We start from the raw sequence: 25,246 nt of genomic DNA on the forward strand, positions 1-25,246 counted from the left end.
GATCTACTTATCTTAAATAAGTTTATCGGATGGTATTTTCTGCCAGAACTCGGTTTTAAAATGGCGTCTGTGTTCGTCTCTGTGACTCCTAAACCAAAGGTTGAGCCCTTTGTTCCACTTTTGGCGGGCCTCTGTACAGAGACCCTCCAAAGTGGTGCCATTCTGTCTGGGTTATCTCAGGGGTGTGGGAGGGGGTTTAGGCACCCTGGACCGAGTTGCCTTGCCAACTCAGGTCGCACTCTGGAGTGATTGGCCCAGGTGGTGAGCCTTCCCGCTCACCACTTAGCATGTGTCGATTGACAGCTAGGCTGAATGAATGGGGGTTTTCTGCATAAAAGCAGGGCTTTTGGGACTGGATCTTCAGAAGTCGCCACAGGACCTAAGAATCCGACGAGGGTAACGCTGAGCCGACCTGCACGACGACACCTCCGGTGGAGCCCTGCGGAACCGACTCACCACTTTCCGACGACAGAGGAGATCTCCCTGCCGGAGAGTCTCTTCCCCTGACTGGTGGGAACAACCAGTCCCCTTTGCTTTTTATTTGCCTCAGGACGCAGTGGTCGAATTGCCCGTGCAGAGCACCTCGGCAACCGGATAGCCACTACCCCTGTACCGCGACCAAAAGGTGGTGCCTTGTGACGGAGCACTCCGCGGCTGGTCTCTTCCCTGGTGGTGCACCGGACTTTACTTTCCTTCGACGACGAGATCATCTCTACTCTTGGCCAAGACCCGACGTGCATCCACCACCAGGAACAACTGCCCCTGCCGGAGCTGCCCTCCACAACAAGGTACCGTGTCCGCCTGGCTTCCCCTTCGGTCGGTTCGAGTGAGGTGTCTTAATCCTCTCTGTTCCGCTGGGTCGCCTCCAAGCTTTGCTCATTCTTTGTTCTGAACTGGTTCGATCTGCCGATAACAATTTGCTATAAAGACTTGAATGCATCTCCACTAGAGACATTTTGGGACATCGCGCCTTGCCGCTCTCCGAGTGGGCCTGGCCTCTGAACTTTACAAATCTATTGTGATTCTTGCCTTCCTGTCTTGCATTTTATCCGCATAGGATTGAACTGTGTTGATTTCATTACCTGCCGATCTTTTTCTCTCCCATCCTATCTAATATTCGAGTGTCATCTAGGTTGAGGTATACACCTCTGTCTGAAAATAAGTGGTACCGGTAGAACCTAGAGTTGTCGATATCTTGCTAGGGGGATTGATCGTTTTCTACTCCGTAGAGTAATTGTGTTTGATTTGTTTGCAGTGATTTGCTTTAGTGTTTTCCATAGATGTTGTGTTATAAATAAATAACTTACTATCTTTACACTAAGCCTCGTTGCGTGTTTGCTTGTCTTGCTGTGAAGAATTGCCTTATGTTGTATACTCCACATACTGACCAACTTTTCTTGAGAGAAGTCTGACTGCTCAGCCACAGCTACCAAGTGAATCTGTGTGGTACAGACTGCTACCAAGTGGGTTCACCGCCAACGCCTGTAGTCCTAAATCTTTTGCAGTGGTCCCAGAGGGAACTGCACAGGTTTCCGCCTAACAATTGGGGTCCTCGGTCAGAAATTATCTTGGAAGAAAGCCCATGAAGCTGGAATATGTGTTTTAGGAAGATTCCGGCAAGGTCAGATGAGGATGGCGGTTTGTATAAAGGTGTAAAATGAGCCATATGAGTAAACAAATCAATAGTAACCATAATAGTCGTGTAGCCCCTGGAGGATGGTAGTTCTACGATAAAATCAGTGGCGATGATTTCCCATGGTCTTGTTGGTATTGCTGGTTGGAGTAGGAGACCTGCCGGTTTCTTATTATCATGTTTGTTCTGGTTGCATACAGCACATGTCTGGATATGGATCCTGATGTCATCCTTCATCTTCGGCCACCAACACTGTCTTTGTATTAGATGGAGGGTATTGGTAATGCCACGGTGTCCAGAATGAAGGGTATCATGGCTTAGGATTGTGATCCTTCGTCTCAGTCCAGGAGTGGGGATGACCAACCGATTGTCCTTGAATAAATATCCGTCCTTTGTTGTGAGATTCCATTTATTATTTCTCTTAAACTTCTTCCAGGTTTCAGAGGATTGAGTTTGACTTTGAATATTCTCCAGGAGGGTGAGTGCTTGGGCAGCAAATATTGAGTGTGGAAACATCTTTAGAAAGGACCAATCTTCAAGGGTTTCATAATCTGGATGTCTGGATAAGGCATCGGCTATAATGTTATGTGTTCCAGGGACATGATGGATTTGAAACTGGTATTGAGCAAAAAAGAACGCCCAACGGGCTTGACGACTGTTTCTACATTCTAGCGATTGTACAATTTGAAGATTCCGATGATCCGTGTGAACTTGTACTGGGTGTTTAGCTCCCAGGAGGAGATGACACCAGTCAGTGAAGGCTTGATGGATGGCTAGTAGTTCCTTTTCTAAAACGGAGTAGTGGGTGTCACTGGGAGTCAAGATACGAGAAAGATAGGTGATGGGGTGTTCTAACTTGTCATCCACCTCTTGCTTTAGAACTGCCCCAATGGCATAGTTGGAGGCATCAGTCTCAACAAGAAAGGGTCAATCAATGTTAGGTTGAGCAAGGATGGGGGCTTAAGTGAACTCCGACTTCAAGCGTTGAAATACCGTATCTTGGGCTGAGGTCCACAGGAAAGGGGTGTCCTTCTTTAACAATGTAACGATTGGATGCACGATCTCAGAAAAGGTTGGTATAAATTTCCGATAGAATTTAGCAAGCCCCAGGAAGGATTGAATCTGTTTCACAGTAGTTGGAATGGGCCAGGATAAAATGGAGTCAACCTTTGAGGAGTCCATTCCAATTCCCTTTGGACTGAGAATGAATCCAAGGTAGTGAACAGTTGATACATGGAAAAGGCACTTCTCGTGCTTGGCCAGGAGCTTATGTTCACGTAGACGTTGTAAGACTGCCTTCACGTGCTCTTCATGTCTTAGATGGTCCCTGGAGTATATCAGTATATTGTCCAGATATACGATGACGAAGATGAACAGCATATCAGAGAACACTCGATCCATGAAACGTTGGAAAACCGTTGGGGCATTGGCAAGTGGCAAGAATACCAGGTATTCAAAATGGCCGAAGGGGGTTCTAAAGGCTGTTTTCCATTTGTCACCTTCCTTTATACGAATAAGATGGTAGGCACCCCTTAGGTCCAATTTTGTAAAGATCACTGCACCTCTGACTGCTTCCAGGATATCCGAGATGAGGGACAAGGGGTAGCGGTCCTTGAGAGTGCACTGATTAAGGCCATGATAGTCTAGACATGGTCTGAGCTCGTTGGTGTCTTTCTTGGGAACAAAGTACAATGAAGCACCCGCTGGGGATTTAGATGATCGTATGGTGCAATTTTCCAGGTTAGTTTCCAGGTATTCCCGGAGGGCCCTTTTTTCAGGTTCTGATAATATAAACATCCTGCCGAAGGGAATCACTGCTGAAGGTTCAGTATCGATGGCGCAATCCTCTGGTCTGTGAGGGAGAAGAGCTTGGACTATAGCGGTTGAAAATATATCAGTAAAGGCTTGGTAGGCCCTGGGAATCTGGATAATGTTAGAGACGGTGACTGGATTTTTCTGTTTCTCTTGCAAGTCTTCAGAAGGCTTTAGTAAGGAATCTAGAGATAAGCAGTGAGACATACAGTGTTCAGATCCAAGGAACAGGGAGCCTGCTGCCCAATTGATGAAGGGGTTGTGTCTTTGTAGCCAAGGCATTCCAAGAACCATCGGATAATAGGCTGATTTTATGATGTCAAATTTGATCCTCTCTCGATGGTGGTTTATAGAGAGTAGAATCTCTTTAGTCTGAAGGGTTATGGGTCCTGTAGATAGAGGTCTCCCATCAATAGCCTCTACAGGTTGCAGTATTTCTCGGCTTTCATGTGGAATGTTGTGAGCAGTGACCCAATCATGATCTAGGAATACACCCATGGCTCCGCAATCTACTAATGCCAGGATGGGGTAAGATTCTTTCTTGGAAGGAGATAGAAAGGCCTCTAGAACCACAAGATTATTTTGTCCAGGAGAGTTCAAGGATGGAATTGATGTGGAGCAAACATCTCTCTCCCGAAACTGTGCCCCTTCTAGGATCGGGAGGTGGCGTTTCCCAAACGCTGTGGAGGAGCAATAGGGCATTCTCTCACAAGATGTTTATCGGAGGCGCAATACATACACAGACCAGTGTGGATCCATCGTATCCTTTCTTGGGAGGTAATGGGTCCACGGAAGGCCCCTAGTTGCATGGGTTCTGGGTCTGGGGTTGGAGAAACTGTGGGCTCTGACCTAGGCGGATGTTCTATAGTGGTCTTTTGGAAAGCCGATTTAGACGTATTTTTTTCCGCTCTTCTTTCTTGGATTCGGAAGTCTATTTGTAAAGAAAGGTCCATGAGAGCCTGGAAGGAGCTTGGGTGGGCTACCCTAGCTAACTCATCTTTTATTTCTTCATTCAGACCTCTTCGGAAGAGAGTGATGCTGGCTTCTTGTGACCAATCTGCTTCCTTTGCGAGCTGTTTGAAATGGTCACATAAGTGAGCATATCCTGGGATCCTTGTTGAAACTAGAGCAGTCTTTCTTGGGCACTGTACACCTGTTCTGGGCGATCAAACATGGCCTTTAGGGCACTCAAGAATCCATCATAATCATCCAGGAGGGTGTCGTCCGAATTGACTTGGGGGGTTGCCCAAGTCAAGGCATTTCCAGTGAGGTGTGAGATCATAAAGCCCACCTTTGCTCTAGGAGTGGAGAAATAGTAGAGCTTAAAGGTGAAGTGCAATAAACATGAATCAAGGAAGGCACGGAGAGTCTTGGAAGAACCATCATACTTGTCCACTATTCCTCCCAATAACACACTTTCCTTAGTTGCAGAGTCACGTGACAAAACTAGCTGTTTTAATGCAGCATTCTCAGCCTTAGAGTTCTGTACCTCCGTGGTTAGTTCCTGCATGCCTCGCATGAGGTCTTGAACAGCGGCTTCCATTTCTGTGTCTGTATCGTGTTTTAGGTGTCTCAATCTGTCACAAGTTTCACCCCTTCTCACTTGCTTTTGTTGTTTGCTTGCGACCTTCTGGGATGTCTTCTTTCTCACGGTCTGGGATTTGTACAAACCCGAACGCTGGTCCTCGGATTCCAGCGTGAGGTTCGCCACTCAGCTTCTGGGAGCGTTCAGAAGTCCAGGGTGGATACCAGGAAGGAAGAAGTTGTACTCAGAGGCACGGAACGCCATGACCCGAGCGCAAAAGAAATCCAGGAAGGTAAGGGAGAGGAATGGGAGGAAGGATGGGAGTTTCAAGGAACCGGGAACAAGGAATCAAAAGAGAGCCCCGAACGAACTCCGGCAACACACGTCCGACTACAGCAAGCGGTAGCGTTGAGACGCGCAGAGCCGTGGGGGCGTGTCTGTTTTGTAGAACGTGTAGCGTGGAACGTAGAGACTGACCAGGAGCATTCCGTTTCGGGCGGCCATGATGGAAGGACCACCGTATTCAATCCCCTATGGGTCAGGGACCAGGAAGTCCAGAAAGGGCGCAGACGACGGTTCATGACACTATGGAGTGCAGGAGACAGGTAAGGTGCGCATACAGCGGTGGTATAGCTGGAGTCAGGTAAGGTGCGCCTTCAGCAATGGTGTAGCTGGAGTCAGGTAAGATGCACCTTCAGCGATGGAGTAGCTGGAATCAGGTAAGATGTGCCTTCAGCGATGGAGTAGCTGGAGTCTAGAAGATGCGCGATGAGATGATGAACAGGAAAACAGGTAAGGACGGCGGTAAGCGTTACGCTGCAGAAGGCAGACTAACGTGAAGCACCAGTATGTGGGCGGGTAGGCCTTAAATGGGCTGGTCCCGGCCCCTCCCTTTGGACCCGCCTTGTGGCTCCACCTTGCCACTCTCAGAGGTTCTTGCACGTGCTCCCCAATGATCTTCTATGGTCACGCCTGGCCCTGATGCACGTGCCTTAGCACACTTTATTATGAGCCTGGTGCCAGAGGCGCCAGGGCTGGGTCCATTTGGACCCTGTAGGTGATAAAGACATGTGCTCTTGCCCAGTGGCCATGACAATGTCCTTTTCTAGTTTGACAGCAGCTTTATTCAACATTGTGTCTCATAGCCAACAATGCATATATAAAACAATACTTAGTAATACAATCATTACACAACACATACTATGCAATGATTGCACCCGTAGCTGTCGACATATACACAATATCACAGTTTTTGATGCAATAACTACTTACTATACATTGCAGCATTAAAATGAATACAGGTAATCGTATTATGTATGTTCTGGAGTAATTGTGCAGCTTATATTATCTGACTAAAAAGAAAATACTGTTTTTGCTTGAGTTGTTTTATCAATTATACAGTAAACATCTGCATTGCTAGAGCTAGATTTCTCCCTCCACAATTGCACGCTATGCATGTTATGTTATTGTGATTTATAACGTGCACCGCTGCCATTTTTATGGTCTCCAGGCGCCCAGGTGTACCTGAAAACGGAGAAGGATGAGATGGGATAGTTAGTGGGATTGAGAGCGGAAAGCACAGGAGAGCTTTGGTGTGCTGTTGGTGGCATTAGTTCAGAAAGACTGGTCACTGTGCTGGTCTGTTCTTAGTTGATTGGTATCTGTGTGGTGTTTGGTGGATGGTTGTATGCGGTTGTTTTGTTGGCGGTTTGGGTGTTGGAGAGAATCGGAAGAGTGCAGTGCAGTGAAGATTGCGGTGTATCCCTTTTTAGTGGCGAGGTGTGTGTCTTATTCCTTCAGTGTTGGGTGATCAGTATGCAGAATGTTCGAGAGTTTTTGTTAGAGTCAGTCGGTTTTTCTTTGGGTGGTCTGCTTTCACAGATTCTTATTGTGTTGTTTTGGTAGTTTTTTCTTCGCTGGTGCTCCCTCTTTAATTTGGTGCGTTGAAGAGCCATGTTTTGAGCAGTTTCCTGAATTTGAGGTGATCTTGTGTTACCACCAAGGCGGTTTAGCACCATGGATTTTAACGGCTGCTAGCAGCAGCCGTTAAAATCGGAATCAGGCGTTAAGGGTTAACGACGGCGTTAACCCTTAACGCCTGAGCTGTAATGAGGCCCATAGTGTGTAACTTTTTCCAACATACCCCATCCAGGCTGATCGCCAACCCTGGGGATGGAAAATCATTGATATTGGTTTGATAGATGAATATCCAGCCTCAGTATTTTACAGCAATCACTAAAAAGAGAGAATTGTTTCATAAACCCCATAGAGGTTGTTGGGATTAAGATGGCATCGTCCGCGAACATAAGCAATGGGATTCTCTCTTGACCCAGCCACAGTGCATCCGTGTATATTCTTGCATTATCGCATTCATTAAATCATTAATGGAGATACAGAAGAGCGTGCGGGCCACTACACAACCTTCCTGACCCATTTCTCTATCTTAATAGGTTGCGTCAACTCTTCTTTCAACCCCCAAGGTATCGCTGCTTCATTCTGACTATACAGTAATTTAATTGCCCCAGACAGTCCGGTTTTGCCTGATCCTTCAGGGGATCCCATAGCTAACACGTTGGTACTCCATCAAACACAGTTCTTAAATCAATAAAAACTACGTACAAATTCACCCTCCTGAGAAACACATTTTTGTGCCAAAATGAAAAAGTGAAATGCCAGATCTATAGTTCTTAGATCTTCCTGAAAGTCAGCTTGTAGGGGGTAATGATATTATTTTCATCAGCCCATATTTCAAGCCTGTCTGCAATCATCCATGCAAATAGCTTCCGGTCTGCATTTAGTTGTGATAGGACGATAGTTTGCCGGGTCGCCAAGAAAGGGGAACTAGTGCAGCCTTAATTCAAGATTCAGGGACTGCTGCCTCAGCTAGAATTGCAATAAACAGGCAGAAGAAAATGGGTGTCCAGATATCCAGTTCCGTTTCAAAAAGATCCACCGCTATTTTATCATGGCCAGGGCTCTTACCACTCTTTTGCCTTATGATTGCGCTCCTGGTTTCCTCCAGTGGTGATTTCTTGCATGTGATTATACGTTATTCAAGTTTCCGCACAACCTCGCCATAAAAACTCATCTCTGTGTTCGATACACCTGTTGTGAAATTGCCTGTACCATTCACTCTCCGTGATACAACCCTGGAGGGTCTTTCTCTCACCCTCATGCCCCTCACCATTGCCAGTTTCCAAACTTTTGCAGATCCTTGATATGCACTCCTTCCAATATTGCGAACCAGAAACAACTTATTTGTATCTATTGGCAATCAATGTTCGATTTCCTGACATCACAAATAACGTTATTGCCAAAACCCGGTCTGGTCTTCATACTGTTTATTAGCTCTGTTTTAGCCATTTTACACTCTAGTTCAAACCATCGCTGATTTTTAGTTGCTGCATTTCTGACCACCCCTTGTGGTTTTGTGCCAATCTTGATTTCTCACAACCCATTCAAGGAACTGCACAGATTCATCTCTGAATTTAAGGTACCAGGTTGCTCAACCCCTCCCCCGCTTAACTCATAATCCCTATGCGATGCCTTGTCCGAAAATACTCACATCGCTATCGATAGACAGTGCCATCCTTCTAAAATAGCAATGATGCCCCTACTCTCTCCCCGCTCTCCACTTGTCCCCTTTTCCAATTCCCTCCCGTTGCAAGCCTTCTCCTCTTTCTCTCCCATCTCACACCAGGAGATGTTCACGCTCCTAGCGCAAAGCCGCCCGTCAGGCTCTCCTGGAGCCCTGTGCCCACACACGCGCCTCAAGAACATCCTAAAATCAACCTGCGCAGGCAGCATTGCATGGTAAATCGTTAACCAATCCCTCACCTCAGGAATCTTCCTGGAAGTCTTCAAAACCTCCTACATCAAACCTCTCGGCAAAAACACCACGCTTGACTCACACATTCACCAGAACTACCGGCCCATCTCCAACACCCGCTTCTTTGCAAAACTCCTGTATCGCACAGCATACAAACAGCTCTGCCACTTCACAGAAGCCAACAACCTTCTTGACCCAGCCCAATCAAGCTTCAGACCTCCTCTGAGGAGCTGAGTCCTCCCTGGTGTCTGTTTGGGATGACCTAAAAAGCAGATAAAATGTACAAGGATGAGCAGTGCTAATCCTTCTTGACCTCTTGGCGCCTTCGATACCATTGACCACACCATAGTCCTAGACTGGCTATACCCCTTAGGAATCAAGCTCTCCACTCTTACGTGGGTCTCCTCCATCTTAAACTGCTCACAAATGATGATCCTTCCCCCTTTCACCTCCACCTCTTGCCCAGTCCTGAAAGGGGTTGTGCAGGGAGCATCCCTATCACCCCTCCTCTTCAATATCTATATTTGCTCCCACTACCTTATCTGTTACAACTACGCAGTCAACACTTAGATCACCCTCACAATCCCGAAATAACAAGGTGCGGCCCACCCAGATCTCCCACCATGCCTCTCTGATATTGATCACACGATGACGACCAACCACCTCATCCTCAACCTGAGAAAAACAAAAATCCTAGTTTACAGGAAAACTGCTCTCCTTCCTCAACTTATCCCCTTGCCTCACTCTCTAGGAATCCCCCTCCCCCACATGAGAAAAACAGAAATCCTAGTTTGCAGTAAACTGTTAGGCAGAATCTCATGCAGTACCCTTTGGGAACACCACACACAATTAAGACTACAAGTGACAGTACAAATACACCTTTGGTACAAGCCTGTACTACACAGTAAAGTGGTAGTGATGGCTGAGCAGCCAGACTTATCTCAAGAGTAAAGTGAGCAGTATAAGAAGTTACACAAAGGACAGCAATTATTGTGGTCAAACAAACACTGACTCAAGGTTTCTGAGTAGAAGAATATACATTTATTTACACATCCGTTATAAAACATTTCACTATTATCAAGCAGTTGAAAAATCACAATCTTAATACACTACACCACACCCAATAGATTCTGGACAAGTTAAGCTCAAAATGAAGTGTGAGCAAAATTGGCGCTCCCGTAATTAAAAAGGGAGGGAAAGACAAAGTTAGACAAAAGTTGAGCAGCACCAACAAGTAAGTAAGCAGCGCAATCTATAAAAAGTAACTACAGTGAGGAAATCAAATCAAGAGGCCTGGGCCAAAGTCTATGGACCAGAGTCTTTGCAGAGGATCACACAGTTCAGAGTAGTTCGCGGTTAAGTCTTTGCCAAGAGTTCAGAACGACGTTGGTCAGATGAAAAGTTACTTTAAAGAATAGAGAAGGTCAAGCCCTCGGATTGGCAAAAGATTTCAAACACTTTTACCACTGTCAGACGGAACAAACGACCGGATTTGAACAGTACCTTAAATGGAGAAGAAGTCTGTAGCTGAGGCAGACGTTCCTGGCAGGTCCTGCAGGCTCACGGTTCACGAAGCGAATGTTGGACTGACACAAAGTAGGAAGACTGGAGGGTCCTGCACTGCCCAGGGAAGAAACCAGCAGCAGAGCAAAGCAACAAATAAAAGGTGTGCTCCTTAAAACCCAAGCAGGGTCCGTTCCTCCTGGCTATCCGGTTCACTTTAGCTGTGCACAGCAAATTCGACCAGAGTAGGGAGGCCTGGCTTGCAGTTTGGCAAACTGGTTGTTCCCACCAGCTCAAGGGGAGAAGATTCCTTGCAGATCTTCCCTGTCATCGAAGTTTGGAGATTCAGACCCGCAGCAGTGCTTCACCGGGAGGTTCAGTCGTGGTAGAGGTCCTCTTCTGTCAGCTACTCTTCGGGTCTCTCGATCCAGTGGCGACTCTGCCTTCTCAGTCCCAGAGACCTGCTTTTTATGCAATTTTCCCCCATTCACACAGCACGGTGGCTGTCCTGCCGGGGCAGTCACCACAGCCAATCATACTAGAGTGCGACATGGGTCTGCAAGGAGACCCTGCGCAGGGAGTCTCAAACCCCTCCCTCACATCCTGACCCCCTCAGACATTCATGCGCCTAAGGAGGGCTACTGTGTAGAAGCCTACCAAAGGACAGCGAACAAAGGAATCACCCCTGGTTTGGCACGCAGAGAAGAACACGAGAAAGACTTTTACAAAAAGAAATGGCGAATAAACTCAGCCGGAACCGTATAAAAGTAAATATGGTCCAGCAGGTTTAAGTTCGAGGCTACTAAGATGGCCTAATACAATACCAAGGCTATTTAAAATAACCACGGTAGGAAAAATAGGGTAGTTACCACTGCCACCAGCCAAATCTTAATGAAAAGGGAACGAAATAATGTTTCATGAGAAACAGACAAAAAGGGATAGCTATTAACCCTTTCCAGAACTCTATGTAAGATAGTTTGTACTGGGTCTGTGATTTTTAAAAAGACTAATAAAGTCAATGGCAACTTTACATGTTCTGGGAGACAGTAGTCAGTCCCAGAAAATCGAGTTTAAAGTGGAAAGTGAAAAGGACAACCCTGTGTCACTGCACTGAAGGTGCTGTGTGACGCACAGTCAAAAGATGATGCCTCTGGAGTAGGCGAGACTCCACAGCCTCTGAACACAAAAATGTTAAACACACACAGCAAAACACATGTAAAATTGGGAAAAAAGGCTCACACTCTAACCAGGAGAATAAAAGAATCCAGGAAATCCTGCAACGCTGCTGAGGGACTCAGTAGGTAAGGGAAATCAGCCATTCTGGAGAATTCTCCCTAACATAAACCGCTCTCCTTCCCCAACCTACCCCCTGGCCTCACTCTCTAGGAATCCCCCTCCCACACCATCGTTAACTTCCACCTCAATGAAAAACCTTGGATGTATGCTACACTCGAATATATCCCTCTCCCAACACATCAACTCTGTATCCAAAACCTGCTTCTTCCAACTACGCATCCTCAGGCAAATCTTCCCGTACCTCACCTACCCACACCGAACGTCTGCCATCCTCTCCATCATCCTCGCCCCCTTAGATTAGGGAAACTGCCTTTATCTAGGCACACCGCCTGTCCATCTAAAGGAACTCCAAAGAATCCAAAATGCTGCTGCCCGTCTCCTCATTGGCCTCCCACCTAGAGAACACATCAGCCTTGCACTGAGAGTCCTACTTGGGCTCCCTATTGGTCGACGGTCTACCTTTAAAGTAACGTGCATTTACTCACAGTGACATCCACAACACAGGCTCCAAATTCCTCCAGGATAAACTCATACGCTCCCAACGCACCAGGATCCTCAGATCTGACACAGCACTACTACTCGTTATCCACCATTTCAACTGCACCAGATTGGGAGGATCCTCCTTCTCCATCGAAGCTCCCACCATCTGGAACTCTCTCCCTCTCCACATCTGTTGCATTGAAAACCACCTTGCATTCATAAAGGCCCTCACACTTTGGCTATTCCCCTCCCCCTACACTCCCATGACTGTCCTTTCACACAAGCACCGACCCAGACTCACCAAAACATCAACAGCTCACATTACATCAGATGCCGGCTGCTTTCGCCAAAGCCCACCCTCCTAAATTCAGCCTATTCCACTACCACACACAATCACACATCTGCCTCTGGGATTTCCTTCACTCCATCTGGTGCACCCTGGTTACCATGCTGTACTTGACAATCTGATAGTAGCTTGCGCATTGCCACTGGAAAGTGCCTGGACAGCGGATCAGACCTTGATATATTCAATGGGGTCTCATCCAAACGCCTGCCTCGGTCGAATACCTAGAGGCCTTGAACCGGCAGATCCTGTCCTATCAAAGGGGGCTTGCCCCAAACAGTCACAATGCCTGACTAGATTGTTCACTGGAGGTAGCAAATGAAGTGCTCTGAGTTGGATGGGGATAGGACACGTTACGCACTTAGATGGATTGCCCAATCTAATTATTGAAGGGCTTGCCCAAGGGCTCAGAATGCTCGATTCATAGGTTCACTAGAGGTAGGAATGTACTGCGCCTTATTGAATTTGGGTATAGGACATAGTATGCCTTTAGATGGATTTTGGGGGAGGAATGGGGACGTACTACGATGGTTCTTGGGCAAAAACATGACACACGTATGCATCATAGGTGAGACCCTTATATTACCGCCAAGGACATGCCATAGGGCTGAGCCAAGACATATGGGTGCCTTGGCACTACATGTAATTAACACATGTGGCTCCACTTAGAGCAGTATATAAATAAGAGACAGAGCTACATGTACAGGTGCTGGTCACAAAGGAATATGACCTACAGGGGGGGCCTGACACATCTAAAAAATGACCACACCATTTTTTATAATAAATCGGCAAGTTTAAAAAAACATGATTAAATTCAGCAGTCCACAATACAAAGATTACAAAACTTCACAGGAAAAACATAGGAACACGTAATAGGCAATCACTTACTAAAACAAATTCAAGAAAAAACATATACACTTCGGGCAACCTGTTGTGTATCAGAATCCATTTAGATTAATATGCCATTTTATAACGTCTCCGTTTTCAATCCAGAGGGCTGTCTCGACATGTTTCTGTTCACAAACACAAATAACAAACATTCATCAGGAGAAAACAGTTTCAACGGAAAACCTAGTTCTTATAGATTCACAGACGTGATCTGAGTCAATTTCATAGCACCTGTATGTTAAAAATATATAAAAACACAGGGTCAGCTGATGAATAGCTAATTTACTTTGTAGAGTTCTAACTTAGTGAACTGGAGAACCAAAAAAGGTAAATTACCTTATGGTATGCTCGTGGGGACTCACAACTTCAAAGGTTCAGTTGAAAGTAGGAAGGTGAATCTGTCCTACAAAGTATTCAATATAAGAAAAGCAACTATGTCAGCTTTTACCAAATAGCAATATCAGTGCTCACAACACTAGAACGGAATGCGTAGACAACAACACAGTAAAATGGTGACACTCATGAGTGTCAAGAAAAAACACTAACCTGCCTGTTGGACTTCGAGGCAGGTCGTTAGAGGCTAGGATCTCGGAAAAGTATCCAATATCCTTAGGTGGTGCAGCGCTACACAAGTGCTGAATCTGCCTGTCAGCGATCTAGATAGGTGTCCTGCAAACAAGCAGGGCCAGAGGCTTAACACCAAAGAGTAGGGGACAAACCCAACAATGTCTAGTACAATTACGGCAGTACGATCAGTGGAGACCTGCTGATTTCAGATGCCAGCAGAGGATTTGGTGATTAACCAAATGGAAAGCTGCTGAAAGATCTAGTAGAAGTAGCAGGGCCAGTTTCCCGTTATCTTTAAGCTCTTCAATCTAAGTTTTTAAATCAATGAGGGCAGTTTTGGTACTGTGCCTAGGCCGGAAACTAGATTGCCTAAGGCCAAGGAGTTTGTTAGATCCTTGAGGTTGTACGGGACGATGCCTGTTTTGAAGGACGAAATTATGAAGGCAGTTATAAACGGGGCTAGATCACGTGTAGCCTCCTTAATAATAGGGGCTGGGCATGTATCGCTTTGACAGTTGGACGGTGTAAGCTTGTTAATGATGCATTCAACCGCAGTGATGGTGAGTGGAGAGAAGCTGAAGGGATTATAGGTAGGAGTGGTAGGGGTGTTCGTGCTAGTGGGGAGGTTAAGCTGCTGGTCTAACTGAAGGCAGATTTGTTTGGCGTTAATTTTGCATTGGAGAGTGGCGATTTTATCCAAAAGCGGTTTTTGTATGTTCGAACACCATGTGCTATCTTTGGTGCAAGAGTCAGGGGGAGTTACGGGGGATTCAAGTTTCATTCCGAATCTTGAACAGCTCTTTGGTGTTCGAATCCTCTTGCATAATGCACTTGTTGCAAGTGTCTTTTTTTGCTTTGAAGATAGCCTCTTTATAGTTAAGGGATGCTATGAAAAGGCTAACCTTGTTGGCATCAGAACGATGACTTTTCCAGCGGGCTTCAGCGTTTCGTTTTTCTTTTCGTAGCACTCTCAAGTGTGGCGTAAACCAAGAGTTGAGATGTGCACATGGTTTCGGTTTCCTACGTTTGATTGGGGAAATGGAGTTCATTGCTTCGAGCATAGCATGGTTGTAGATATCAACTAATACTGTGGGATCCAAGCATGATAAAGAAGCTTTGTTTAGAGTGGGAAGGATAAGAGGGAGTAGTTTATCACTTGTTATGTCTCTTTTGTTTCTAGTGCGGAAAGAGGGGGCAATATCATGTTTAGGGCCGTGGTCGTTTGCTTTGATATTAAAGGTGATCGTGTGATGGTCCGACCAAGTGCAAGGTGAATTGGACTGTAAGTTGATACTGCAGTTTGAATCAACTAACCAGTCAAGTGTTCTTCCCTTGTTGTGAGTGGGTTCTAGAATGTGGTGGGAGAAGCCCAGATCAGTTAGAGTGTTGGCAATGTCCGCGGTATTAGGGTCGTTAGGGTCTTGGAAGCCCAGGTTAAAATCCCCAAGTAGGATAATTTGAGATTTACACAGTAGGCGGTAAGGGTTTACCGGTACTGGTAAGGGTACTGGTAAGGGCACCGGTACCGGTACACCCTTACCACGAGTTCCCTTTGTGGGACTCGACCTTAACGGCTGGTTTTACCAGCCGTTAAAGTAGGGTGCCGCAAAGGGACCTTGGTGCTAATTACGGTACCGCAATTTGCGGTACCGTAATTAGCACCTTCCCCATTCCCATTATGCCCTATGGGGGCAAAGATGGGAATGTGGAAGTGCCTTGGTGAATGGGGAATTACCGCCCCCGCTCACCTTGGAGTAGGGCGGTAATTCGGCCATCCACCAAAGCGGACACGGTAAAATACCGGCGGCACCATGCCGCTAATAGCGCCATGGTTACCGCCTACCGTGTAATGAGGCCCTTAGTCTTAGATTTGTCCACTAGTAGGGACGTAATGTCATCAGCGAAGGTGGTGACAGGTCCAGGAGGCCTGATGAGATGTAAGGTAGCAGTTTGGTTGGGTGAGATGGGAAGTTTGACTGATAGTACCTCTGCTGAAGGAATCTGTTGATTGGGAATAGCTCTGAGGCCAAGTGAAATTTTGTGGATAAAGGCGACTCCGTCGACTTTCGATTGATTAGTGTTGTGGTCGGATCTGATGATAGAATTGCCAGTAGGTAAGGCAAGGGATAGTAGTGGTCCAGAGGCTGCATGTAACCATGTCTCTGATATAGCAGGAAGTCAAGATCTTGAGTAGTGTTAAAGTCTGCAATGTCTAGGGCATGGGCAGGGAGGGACCTGGCGTTGACCAGGGCACCCCTAATCAATGTATCTTTGGGAGTGTGGGAAGGGTGGTCGGGAGTGGGCAAGGGAGAGGAAGTGATGGAGCCAGGATGTCGCTGACTATGTGGTGGAGATTTCGAAGTCGTAATGGGCTTCTGTGAGTGGCAAACTAAATGTGAGAATCTAGAGCCTAGTCTAGCGTTCCTTAAGTGCAGGGCACAAGGTTGATTGGGTATGGGTTTTGTGGAAAAGTGTTCTAGCCATAAGGCGGGGGAGTTTAGATAAGGGTTGTTGGGTGGAGGTGTGGCGATGGGCAATGTGTTACTGTTAAGGTACCTTCCCGAGGAGAGGGCTTGGGTGGGAGCTCTCTGGCGTAATGGCCAGTTGAAGTTAGCGCTGTTGGTTAGGTTCACCATCATGAAGGTAAGTGTCACCAGGGGGGTGGACTGAGGCGGTGGAGCGCTGTGGCTGTGGGAGAGTGCCCAAGCCTAGGATATTAACAATATGATTAACATATGTGCATGCTGTGATCCAAGGTGTGGGAGCATAGTGAGTAGCCGTATGGCAAAATGGTAGGCGAAGGGGAGTGCAGTATAGGCAAGGAATAGGCAGGTATAGTAGCAGTGAGCAAACGCCTGGTCGCAATAAGGTAGTGGTGGCGAAGCTAAGTCTGATCACAATAGCATACAAGTAGCCATCAGGTATGGCAAATCAAAATATTGCAGAGGAAACAAGGGTAGATATAGTAGTTGAGGACTAGCCACAGGTCACAATATGGTAGCAAAGGCTGGCTAGGTCTAACAGCAATAGCAAACGGGTACTAGTCAGGTATGACAAGTCACAACAATGCCGGGCAACAAGGGCAAATATAATGGTTTAGGGCTATCAACAAGTCGCCATATAGTAGCGTAGGCTGGCTAGGTACGTTCACTTTCGCTAATAAGAACGATAGGTTTAATATTACAGTGGCATCAAAGGCAGTGGTTGCATAGCCGTTGAATTTGCCATTACTAGGAAGTATAGGACAGCGAAATGTGGAGTAACAATATGGGCTAAATAGCAGGTTAGAGCAGGTCACACATGTCGTGCAATGAATGGAAGGTAAACAAATCCACACATGAAGGTATTGCAGAAGCATCACAGACAACAGTAGTGTAACGCGATAAAGTTGCTAAACATAATGGTAAGGCGGTAACAAAAGGCAGAGGTTTTTCAGGTCCAAGAACGCAATTACTATTGGGAGAGGCATTGCATCGGCGAAGGTAATGCAAAGTGGTACGAGGTATGATAAATCTCAGGATAAGGTAGTAGAACAGTGCGGCTCATCTACTGAGCGATTAGATCAAATAAGGCAGATAGTGTTTGTCATTTGGCAATCATTGCGGTCGCGGATGAATGCTTAATCAATGTAGCGCGGGGACGCACAGCTCAAGTAATGCATACATGAAAGGCCGTGAGCTTACGATAATGCATGGAGATACAGGGCCAAGGTGTAATCAAGTAACATACGTAGCAGGACCGGGGCTTGATCATAGGGAGTGAAAGTGAGCAGTCCCCCAAAATGCAGTTCAAACTCCCCAATGAGAGTCAATAATGGACACACCCCAGGAGAGAATGAGACCAAGACCAAGTGCGGGTGAAGTTAAAGGTAAAGTTTATCTAAAAACCAAAATAGGGCCAGCAGAGAACTCTGCATACTCTGAGAGCGCTCTGCGCAACATTACTCTGACATTACTTTAAAAAGGGTTACAGCATCATAGATGACGACATCGCATATGGTACACAAATTACATTTCATTGGATGAGCCACAAGTCCAGTATAGTTTCATAGGCGCAACCTTCTGATGATTGGATAGTTGCTTGGCGGGAAGGTGGACATCACGTGCCTCAGCCGGGCTGGTCAGTGTGAGGTGAAGGTTATGTGGCTCCGGATAAGGTGATGGATACTGCCTCATTACACGGTAGGCGGTAAAATACCGGCACCGCCTTGGCGGAAAGGGGATTTACCGCCCCATTCCAAGGTTGGAGGGGCGGTAAATCGTCCTTCCGCCATTGCCCTTCCCCATTCCCATTTCTGCCCCATAGGGCTCTATGGGAATGGGGAAGGCGCTAATTACGGCACCGCAATTTTGCGGTGCTGTAATTAGCTCTGAGGTCCCTTAGCGGGTTGGATTTTAACGCCTGCAAAAAGCAGGCGTTAAATCCCCCAACCCGCAAAGGGACCTCGTAGTAAGGCGGTAGGGATTTACCGGTACCGGTATTTTACCGGTACCGGTAAATCCCTACCGCCATCCGTGTAATGAGGCCCTAACTCTCTAATCTAAACACTACTTCAAAGCATTTAATAAAAGACATTCATAAAATATGCCCATTGACACCATGACAGTTGGGGGGAGAATCATATATTTCTCATGTTATATTTACATACATTCGTCATGTGCCCCTGAAAGGGGAAAAGGTATGGGGGTCATCTTGTATCAGGAGGTATGGGGTTGAACACTCTGTGCGGGCTCCCCGGAAGGGTGAGATGCTACATTTGTTACATTAAGGCATCAGTGAGGGCAAGTATCATACCAACTGGTCTTACTGTAAGAAACACTCCTTGCTTATTTTTGGATGATAAAGAGTACGTAACCAATTTTAGCTTTATCGCCACTAAATGCAGCCGGGACCTAATGGTCCTGACGATCACAATGGCACAAAGAAAGAGCCATCAGATGCAACAAGAACTGGACATGGAAGAGACTACGTTTCAAGAGAGTACCACGATCACAGACGCTAAAAACCTATTAGTAGATTTAAATAAACAGTTTGAGGACTTCAAGGCTGCAACTCTAGCCAGAAAGACCAAGAAACTCTAAAAGGATATAAAAGATTTCCAATTGGAGGTGGTTTACCCCTACATCTCAGACAACTACATTCCTAACCCAAATCAGGGAGGTCCATCAGGATCATTCCCGTTAAGAACACAGAAAAACCGAGAGGGGTCAACTTTTCGGGATCCAGCAGTGGATCCTCCTCGGATGATCAACTAAGACAGCAGTTAAATCAACCAAAACCAAATTATCCTTATCCACCAACCCAGTTCTTCCCTTTTTTAGAAGGAGGAGGGTTTGACAATCCGCAAAGGGGACACCCACAATGGGGCCCTCTGCCCAGAGGAGGCAGACCCGGCACCCGACCTCGCCAGAGGAGACCGAGATACTAACATCCACTACTGAAGCTTCAACAGCACCTGTTTTCAACCTTGCCAAAATTGAGCTCACGGAAGCACAAATATCCGTCCTAAACAAAGGATTATTCTTTGTCCCAACTAAACAGACCAATTGGTATGATGTACAGATGGAAACACGAACTTTCCTTTGGAAAGTTAGGCTCTGAACCTTTATCAAAGAACATCCACAGGACACAAAAGAAGAGGTAGCAGACACAGATCTGCATAAATCATCCATCTTCACTCCAACAGATAATCAAGTGCCACCAGAGAACTCTTGACATTTGAGAAATGTGTCCTACACGACCTAGAGAAACTAAAAACCAGAAAGATGAAGTTGAATTACAATCTTACTGGAAGGAGAAGCAAGCCCTGTTGCAACTACAGAACAACGAGGGTATAGTGATAAAACCGGCGGATAAGGGAGGCGCAGTAGTTATTATGTCCATACATCAATACAAAACTATGAAACTCTCACTATTTGACGATAGGGAATGCTATTCCATTCTTTGCACTAATCCCATGAAAAATTTGGAACAAGAGATCATGGAAACCGTTGACTTTGCAATACAAGGAGAAGGGATTACCCAAAAAGAAGCAGAATTCCTAATGAGGAAAGGAGGAAGAACTCCCTGTTTCTAAGCATTACCCAAAATACATAAAGACCCCATGAACCCATCAGGTAGACCAATAGGGTCGGGGAGCGGCTCCATTTTGGAGCCCCTGTGTAAATTTGTAAATACCTTCCTACAACCCCTGAGTATGCAAACCATCATGTATCTACGAGACACAATACCATAACTATTCTGAAGGGGAAGGCTTTTGACCCACAAACACAGATTCTAGTGACTATGGACATTAAATCACTTTACTCCAACATTTCGCAAGACGCGGCTATAGAATGTGTACGCGAGTGGCTTACGTAGAACCCTTTACAACAACGGGTACCCACTAATTTCATTCTGGAACTAATGCCATAGCCCTCAGAAAGAACTTTTTTACATTTGATTGCCAAATTTACCTGCAAACTAAGGGGACATCGATGGGGGCTGCCTTTGCCCCAAGTATGGCGATACTCTATATGGCCAACTTTGAAGAACAATACGTGTTCTCTCGCCTAAATCATTGGCACGACCAGGTCCGTTCCTGGTACAGGTATATTGACAATGTCATTTTCATATGGACGGGAGAACTGACTCACCTGCTGCAATTCTGGGAGTGGTTGAATACATGCAATCCGGACATTCAGTTCACCATATAACACAGCATCAATCAAGTTCCATTCTTGGATCTGATTATTAGACACAAAGATGGAGTCCTGGAATGTGACCTGCATCGCAAACCCACAGACCGCAATACTTTACTATACCATACTAGTAATCATGCAAACCACACAAAAGCGAACTTGCCATATGGTCAATTCCTACGGGTTTGTGAGAATTGTACTTCCAAAGAAGATTTAAAAAAACACTCTATGGACCTCTCTACTAGACTAAGAACTAGAGGATACCCCAAACCACTTCTAGACCGAGCAGCAAAAAGAGCCCTTAACACAAACAGGGATACTTTGCTACAACCACTTGACATAATGAATACGGAAAGTGAAGACCGCTTGACATGCCTAATTACCCACGGGACTCATGCATCGCAGATGAAGAAAGTTATCCTTCACCATTGGCAGATAGCCAGGCTCAATCTACCGGATGATCCACCATGCCGTTTTGTGTACAAATGAGGCAAAAACATTAAAGAATATCTGGTGCATTCTCTTTTTCAACCAGACTTGAGACATAAGGCACAAAGAACTCTGTGACCAATGCAAGGACACTTTCCATGCAGCAATTGTGTGGCATGCAAGTTCACTATTAAACTCAAATCCTTCAAAATAGGCCAAGGAGAATGGTTCTTGAAGGACCTCACCAATTGCAAAAGTGAGAATGTGATCTACTGCATACAGTGCCCTTTTGGCCTTAGGTACGTCGGCCAGACCTCACATGCTGTACACCTGAGGATATCAGAACACTGATCCCAGATAAGGTGTAAAACCTTGACAGCACCTTTGGTGACACATTTTTTGGAAGCCAGACATACCCCCAAATGATGTGGCTTGGTGGGTCCTGGAGAGAGTGAAAGGAGAACCGGATATATCCAAGAGTCTACTACATAGGGAATCCAGATGGATACACCGCCTGGACTCGTTCCAACACGGTCTCAATGAATTTCTTCAACCCACTATTCATTGACTTGGATCACTGCACAGTGACCATATGTAGAACATCTAGACAATGGTAAATCTGATAGCATTTGCATTTGAATAGGGAATACAACAGCACAGACTAAGGGGTACTGTTACATAACACATTCCCAGTTATGGACAAAACGGAATATACCAAAAGTTCAGACATTTGGTATACCCTCGGAGCTACTAGTACATAAGCCTAGGAGTCCATAAAGTTTGAATTAGAAATTAATTAATCAGTGCTAATACCACTGCTACATCTGTGTGCCTATATTTACCTAAGGGCACAGTTAGTGCTTGTCTGTACCCATGGCAACGCACATAGCCAGTGCTCGAATCACGGACTGATTACGTCAATCCGCAGCATTTTTCCTACTTAACAGTCATGTGACATGGGACACACGGGCTTCATGACTACACTCTCGCTTCCTGGAAACAGAACAGAAGTACGATCCTCCATGGTTGGAGGACGCGTAACATGGACAAGGACAGCTAGTGTTTGTCTGGATCCATGACAACGCATGCAGCCAGTATTCGCACCACTGACTGACTACATCAATCCGCATCGTCTCTCTTACCCAATAGGCATGTAATACGGGATACACGGTCATAACTACGCTCTTGCTTCCTGTAAGCAGAACATAAGTAAGATCCTCAACGGTTGGAGGACGCGAACAAAGACAAGGGAACCCTGCATGCAAGACAGCAAACGGCTGCCACAAGGTGACTCGGGCGCAGAGTGAGATAGGAATCAGTTATCCTCCACACAGGGGATGCGCTGATCCTGCAAACTAGGGCACGGGTGCAAACCACATATCGCTTAGGGCTTTTTAGTGAATGCTACGTACTCTATCACACTATGGGGACACGTATGGAAGTAGATAGACTGGGCCCTGCACACCATATATGTTTCTTGGTATATGTATGCAAACTACGTTGCACTTCTTGAAAAGCATGGTTATGTACTTCCCTGGCCCCACAGTTTCTCTGCATGCAGCGACACACAAATCTGGTCTCGGTTTGATACACCCTATATTTTTGACAACTTTAGAAAATATAAATATAGTGAGAGTTTCCTTTATACACGCAGATATGGACACATGCTAAGGAGATACGCGAGCAGAGGAGGTCTTTCACCTTGGGCACACCCATTGCAACTGCTTAAGGCTACCTGCCAGCTTGGGACTTTTCAAGCCAAGGTGAATTAAAATTAAAATTGCTCTTCACGGAGCACTATTCATTAAACCACACACGTATATGCTAGTAACCTAGAAATGAATGGCTTTCTATTTCTTTCTTTTCTGTCTACTCCTGTAAAGAACTGTACAAATAGAACTGCTGGCACCTAACCCTGCAGGCCTGATCAGCAGACCACGCTGCACGAATTACGGCCTTATCATGCAAAGACCACAGAGCACTCAGTGTTGTCTTCCCATTCCGAATTGACCACAGTCTTTGGGATTCAGTTTCCGACTTATGTGAAATACAGCCGGTAACTTGAGTTTTAGTAATTAGTTTTGTTTACCAGCATTATTTTTCAGAACTGCTCACACTACTTTTTCTTTACATTTACAACAGGGTCTACAAACAGGACGCCCTGAAGAAGGCGGTTGTAAATTCTTATATAACACGCCAAAACATGCACACTAAGGGAACTACTGAGGATAAATCTGAATTAGACGCCAGTTCCCCAACAGTGTGGGATATTGACCTTTCCACGTAGGCAATACAAAGATATCTTGTAATTCCAAGACCCAGATTCCATATATCATACGAACCAGGAGGACCGCGTAGGCACCCCTGGTAAAAACACAAAGGACTTGTGACTCTAGTTATGTGTGCAATTTAGAAACATTTGGTAGTATTTGGAATGTTTTCTTTCCTTGCTTTCTGAAACAATAAGTCGCACAGTGAGTTACGGCTGATAGGATTTAGGAGATTTTTGATTTGAACATCAGAAGATGAATGTGATATTTCGTTTACACTTCATGCATATGTTATTGTGAATAATAATTGTTGTACTGTATGTTTTTCTTGATTTATTTTGAAATTTTACTAGAACATTATTCATTTTTCCTTAATTGTCTCATACACACAAACTATTATAAAAATATATTTGTATGTCTGTCTCAAGCCTGTTTTCTCCGTTATATGATTAAGGCAATATATGTATACGAAGTGTGAGTAGTTCTCTTACACTCCCTTTGTCCTCAATTGCCTTACACTAGAAGCAAGGACAAGGAAGGAACAAGCCAGTGCACTCACCGAGTAGTGGAGTGACACAACTGAGTTAGTTATTTTTGAATTGCACAAACACGGATAGGGGTACACTTCTGGTTTGACATATCAGTGAGGCATGGGCCTTTGGCCATTGTACCATCATGAGGGGGACAATGGTGGGGGCTGAGTGCGCGTTGTGCGCGGCGCTGCTGGAGAGGGGAGAGAGGGCCCTGTGGCTCCTCGTCTTTGGCCCAGTTCAATTACGGGGATTATACATAAACCATTGGAATAGGGTTAAGACATGTTTACTGTCACTTCATTTACAACAAGTAATAAGCAGGTTCTGATTATATCATGGGCTGTGTCTTCACATATATCGTGGTTACCGTGCTACAGAATAGCTCTATTTATACTAGCCTTGTGGCCCCACATTTTATATTATATACATGAGTCTCCTAACATTTAAACACACCTTTGCGAGAATACAGTGTACTAAGAAAAACAATTAGGCATGTGAACCATACATTTTATATCATAACACATGAATCGCCTAGCATGTAATACATCTACAAAGGTATCTGGCACTGGAGGACAGGTAACCCGTATCGTAGAACACACGCATGTGGATCATAATAGCTCGTTTATTGTAATCAATTTATGTGTTGATCACTCTGTTACATCTAATAGGGACAGCTTCATTACACGTTGACACAGGAGAGAATTTATGGTCTTGGATGGGATTACCGTTGTGGGTGAAACAGGGTGGCACACAGTTGGGGGGCATGCATCTACTACATCAAAAAGGGGTGTGAGGTTGGGGGATTATACACGTTATATATCTTATGGGGCAGCTTCTGCAAGTAAGGAGGCATGTTTGTGGAGATTAATGGTTTTTTCCAGGCCCAGGCCCTAGCCCGGTCCTTCACAGGGCAGTGAGGTAAGAAAGAAGGTGAGAGATACAGGGTTCAGTTTGTAACAGTACGTGCCCAGTCTTCCATGAGAACAGGGCCACTGCAGGACACCAGAGGAGGGGGGGATAGCTGGCTAACTGTGCACCGCTCCAGGGGAGAGCTGCAGGCTGGCTTTGCTGTGGGGCCTGCTTTAGTATATACAAAATGGAATCGAGGTTCTGTACAAAATGGAGTCAGTAATCAGCCCTCTCCAGCCTTCTTTTGGACGTTACACCTGTATGTGTCGTTCTGAGGCTGTCCGGCACCTCTGGCCACAGGCACATGGGACGGGTATCGTGCACGCATGGACAGGAATGGAGGGGGCCTAAAGGACCTTTCCTCCCTTACATTCCCCCCTTTCATTACTTAAGTAACGAATATTGTAATTCACCTAACCTTTTGCGCTCTTGTTCTTCTGCTACTGCTTCATCCCATGCAGGGGTTCCCTTTCACGGCATCTAGGCTCTTCATACTGCTCTCAGCCTCTCTCCTGCTCGTGCATACTCATCTGGTGTGCAGGTCATGTA

The 25,246-nt window shown here is 45.7% G+C and overlaps 1 protein-coding gene across 1 annotated transcript in view; it reads right to left on the reverse strand.

The window, feature by feature from the left end:
* Positions 1–25,246, reverse strand: part of LOC138487549 (uncharacterized) — a 395,452-nt gene that overhangs the window by 165,652 nt on the left and 204,554 nt on the right. The window contains exon 13 of the mRNA XM_069614031.1: positions 3,196–3,630. Within this exon, the coding sequence (XP_069470132.1) occupies positions 3,196–3,630 (435 nt within the window). The remainder of the gene's footprint in view (positions 1–3,195; positions 3,631–25,246) is intronic.

The sequence above is a fragment of the Ambystoma mexicanum genome, chromosome 9 (genome assembly GCF_040938575.1).
Source record: "Ambystoma mexicanum isolate Mex_15411 chromosome 9, UKY_AmexF1_1, whole genome shotgun sequence".
NCBI classification, from domain to species: Eukaryota; Metazoa; Chordata; class Amphibia; order Caudata; family Ambystomatidae; genus Ambystoma; species Ambystoma mexicanum.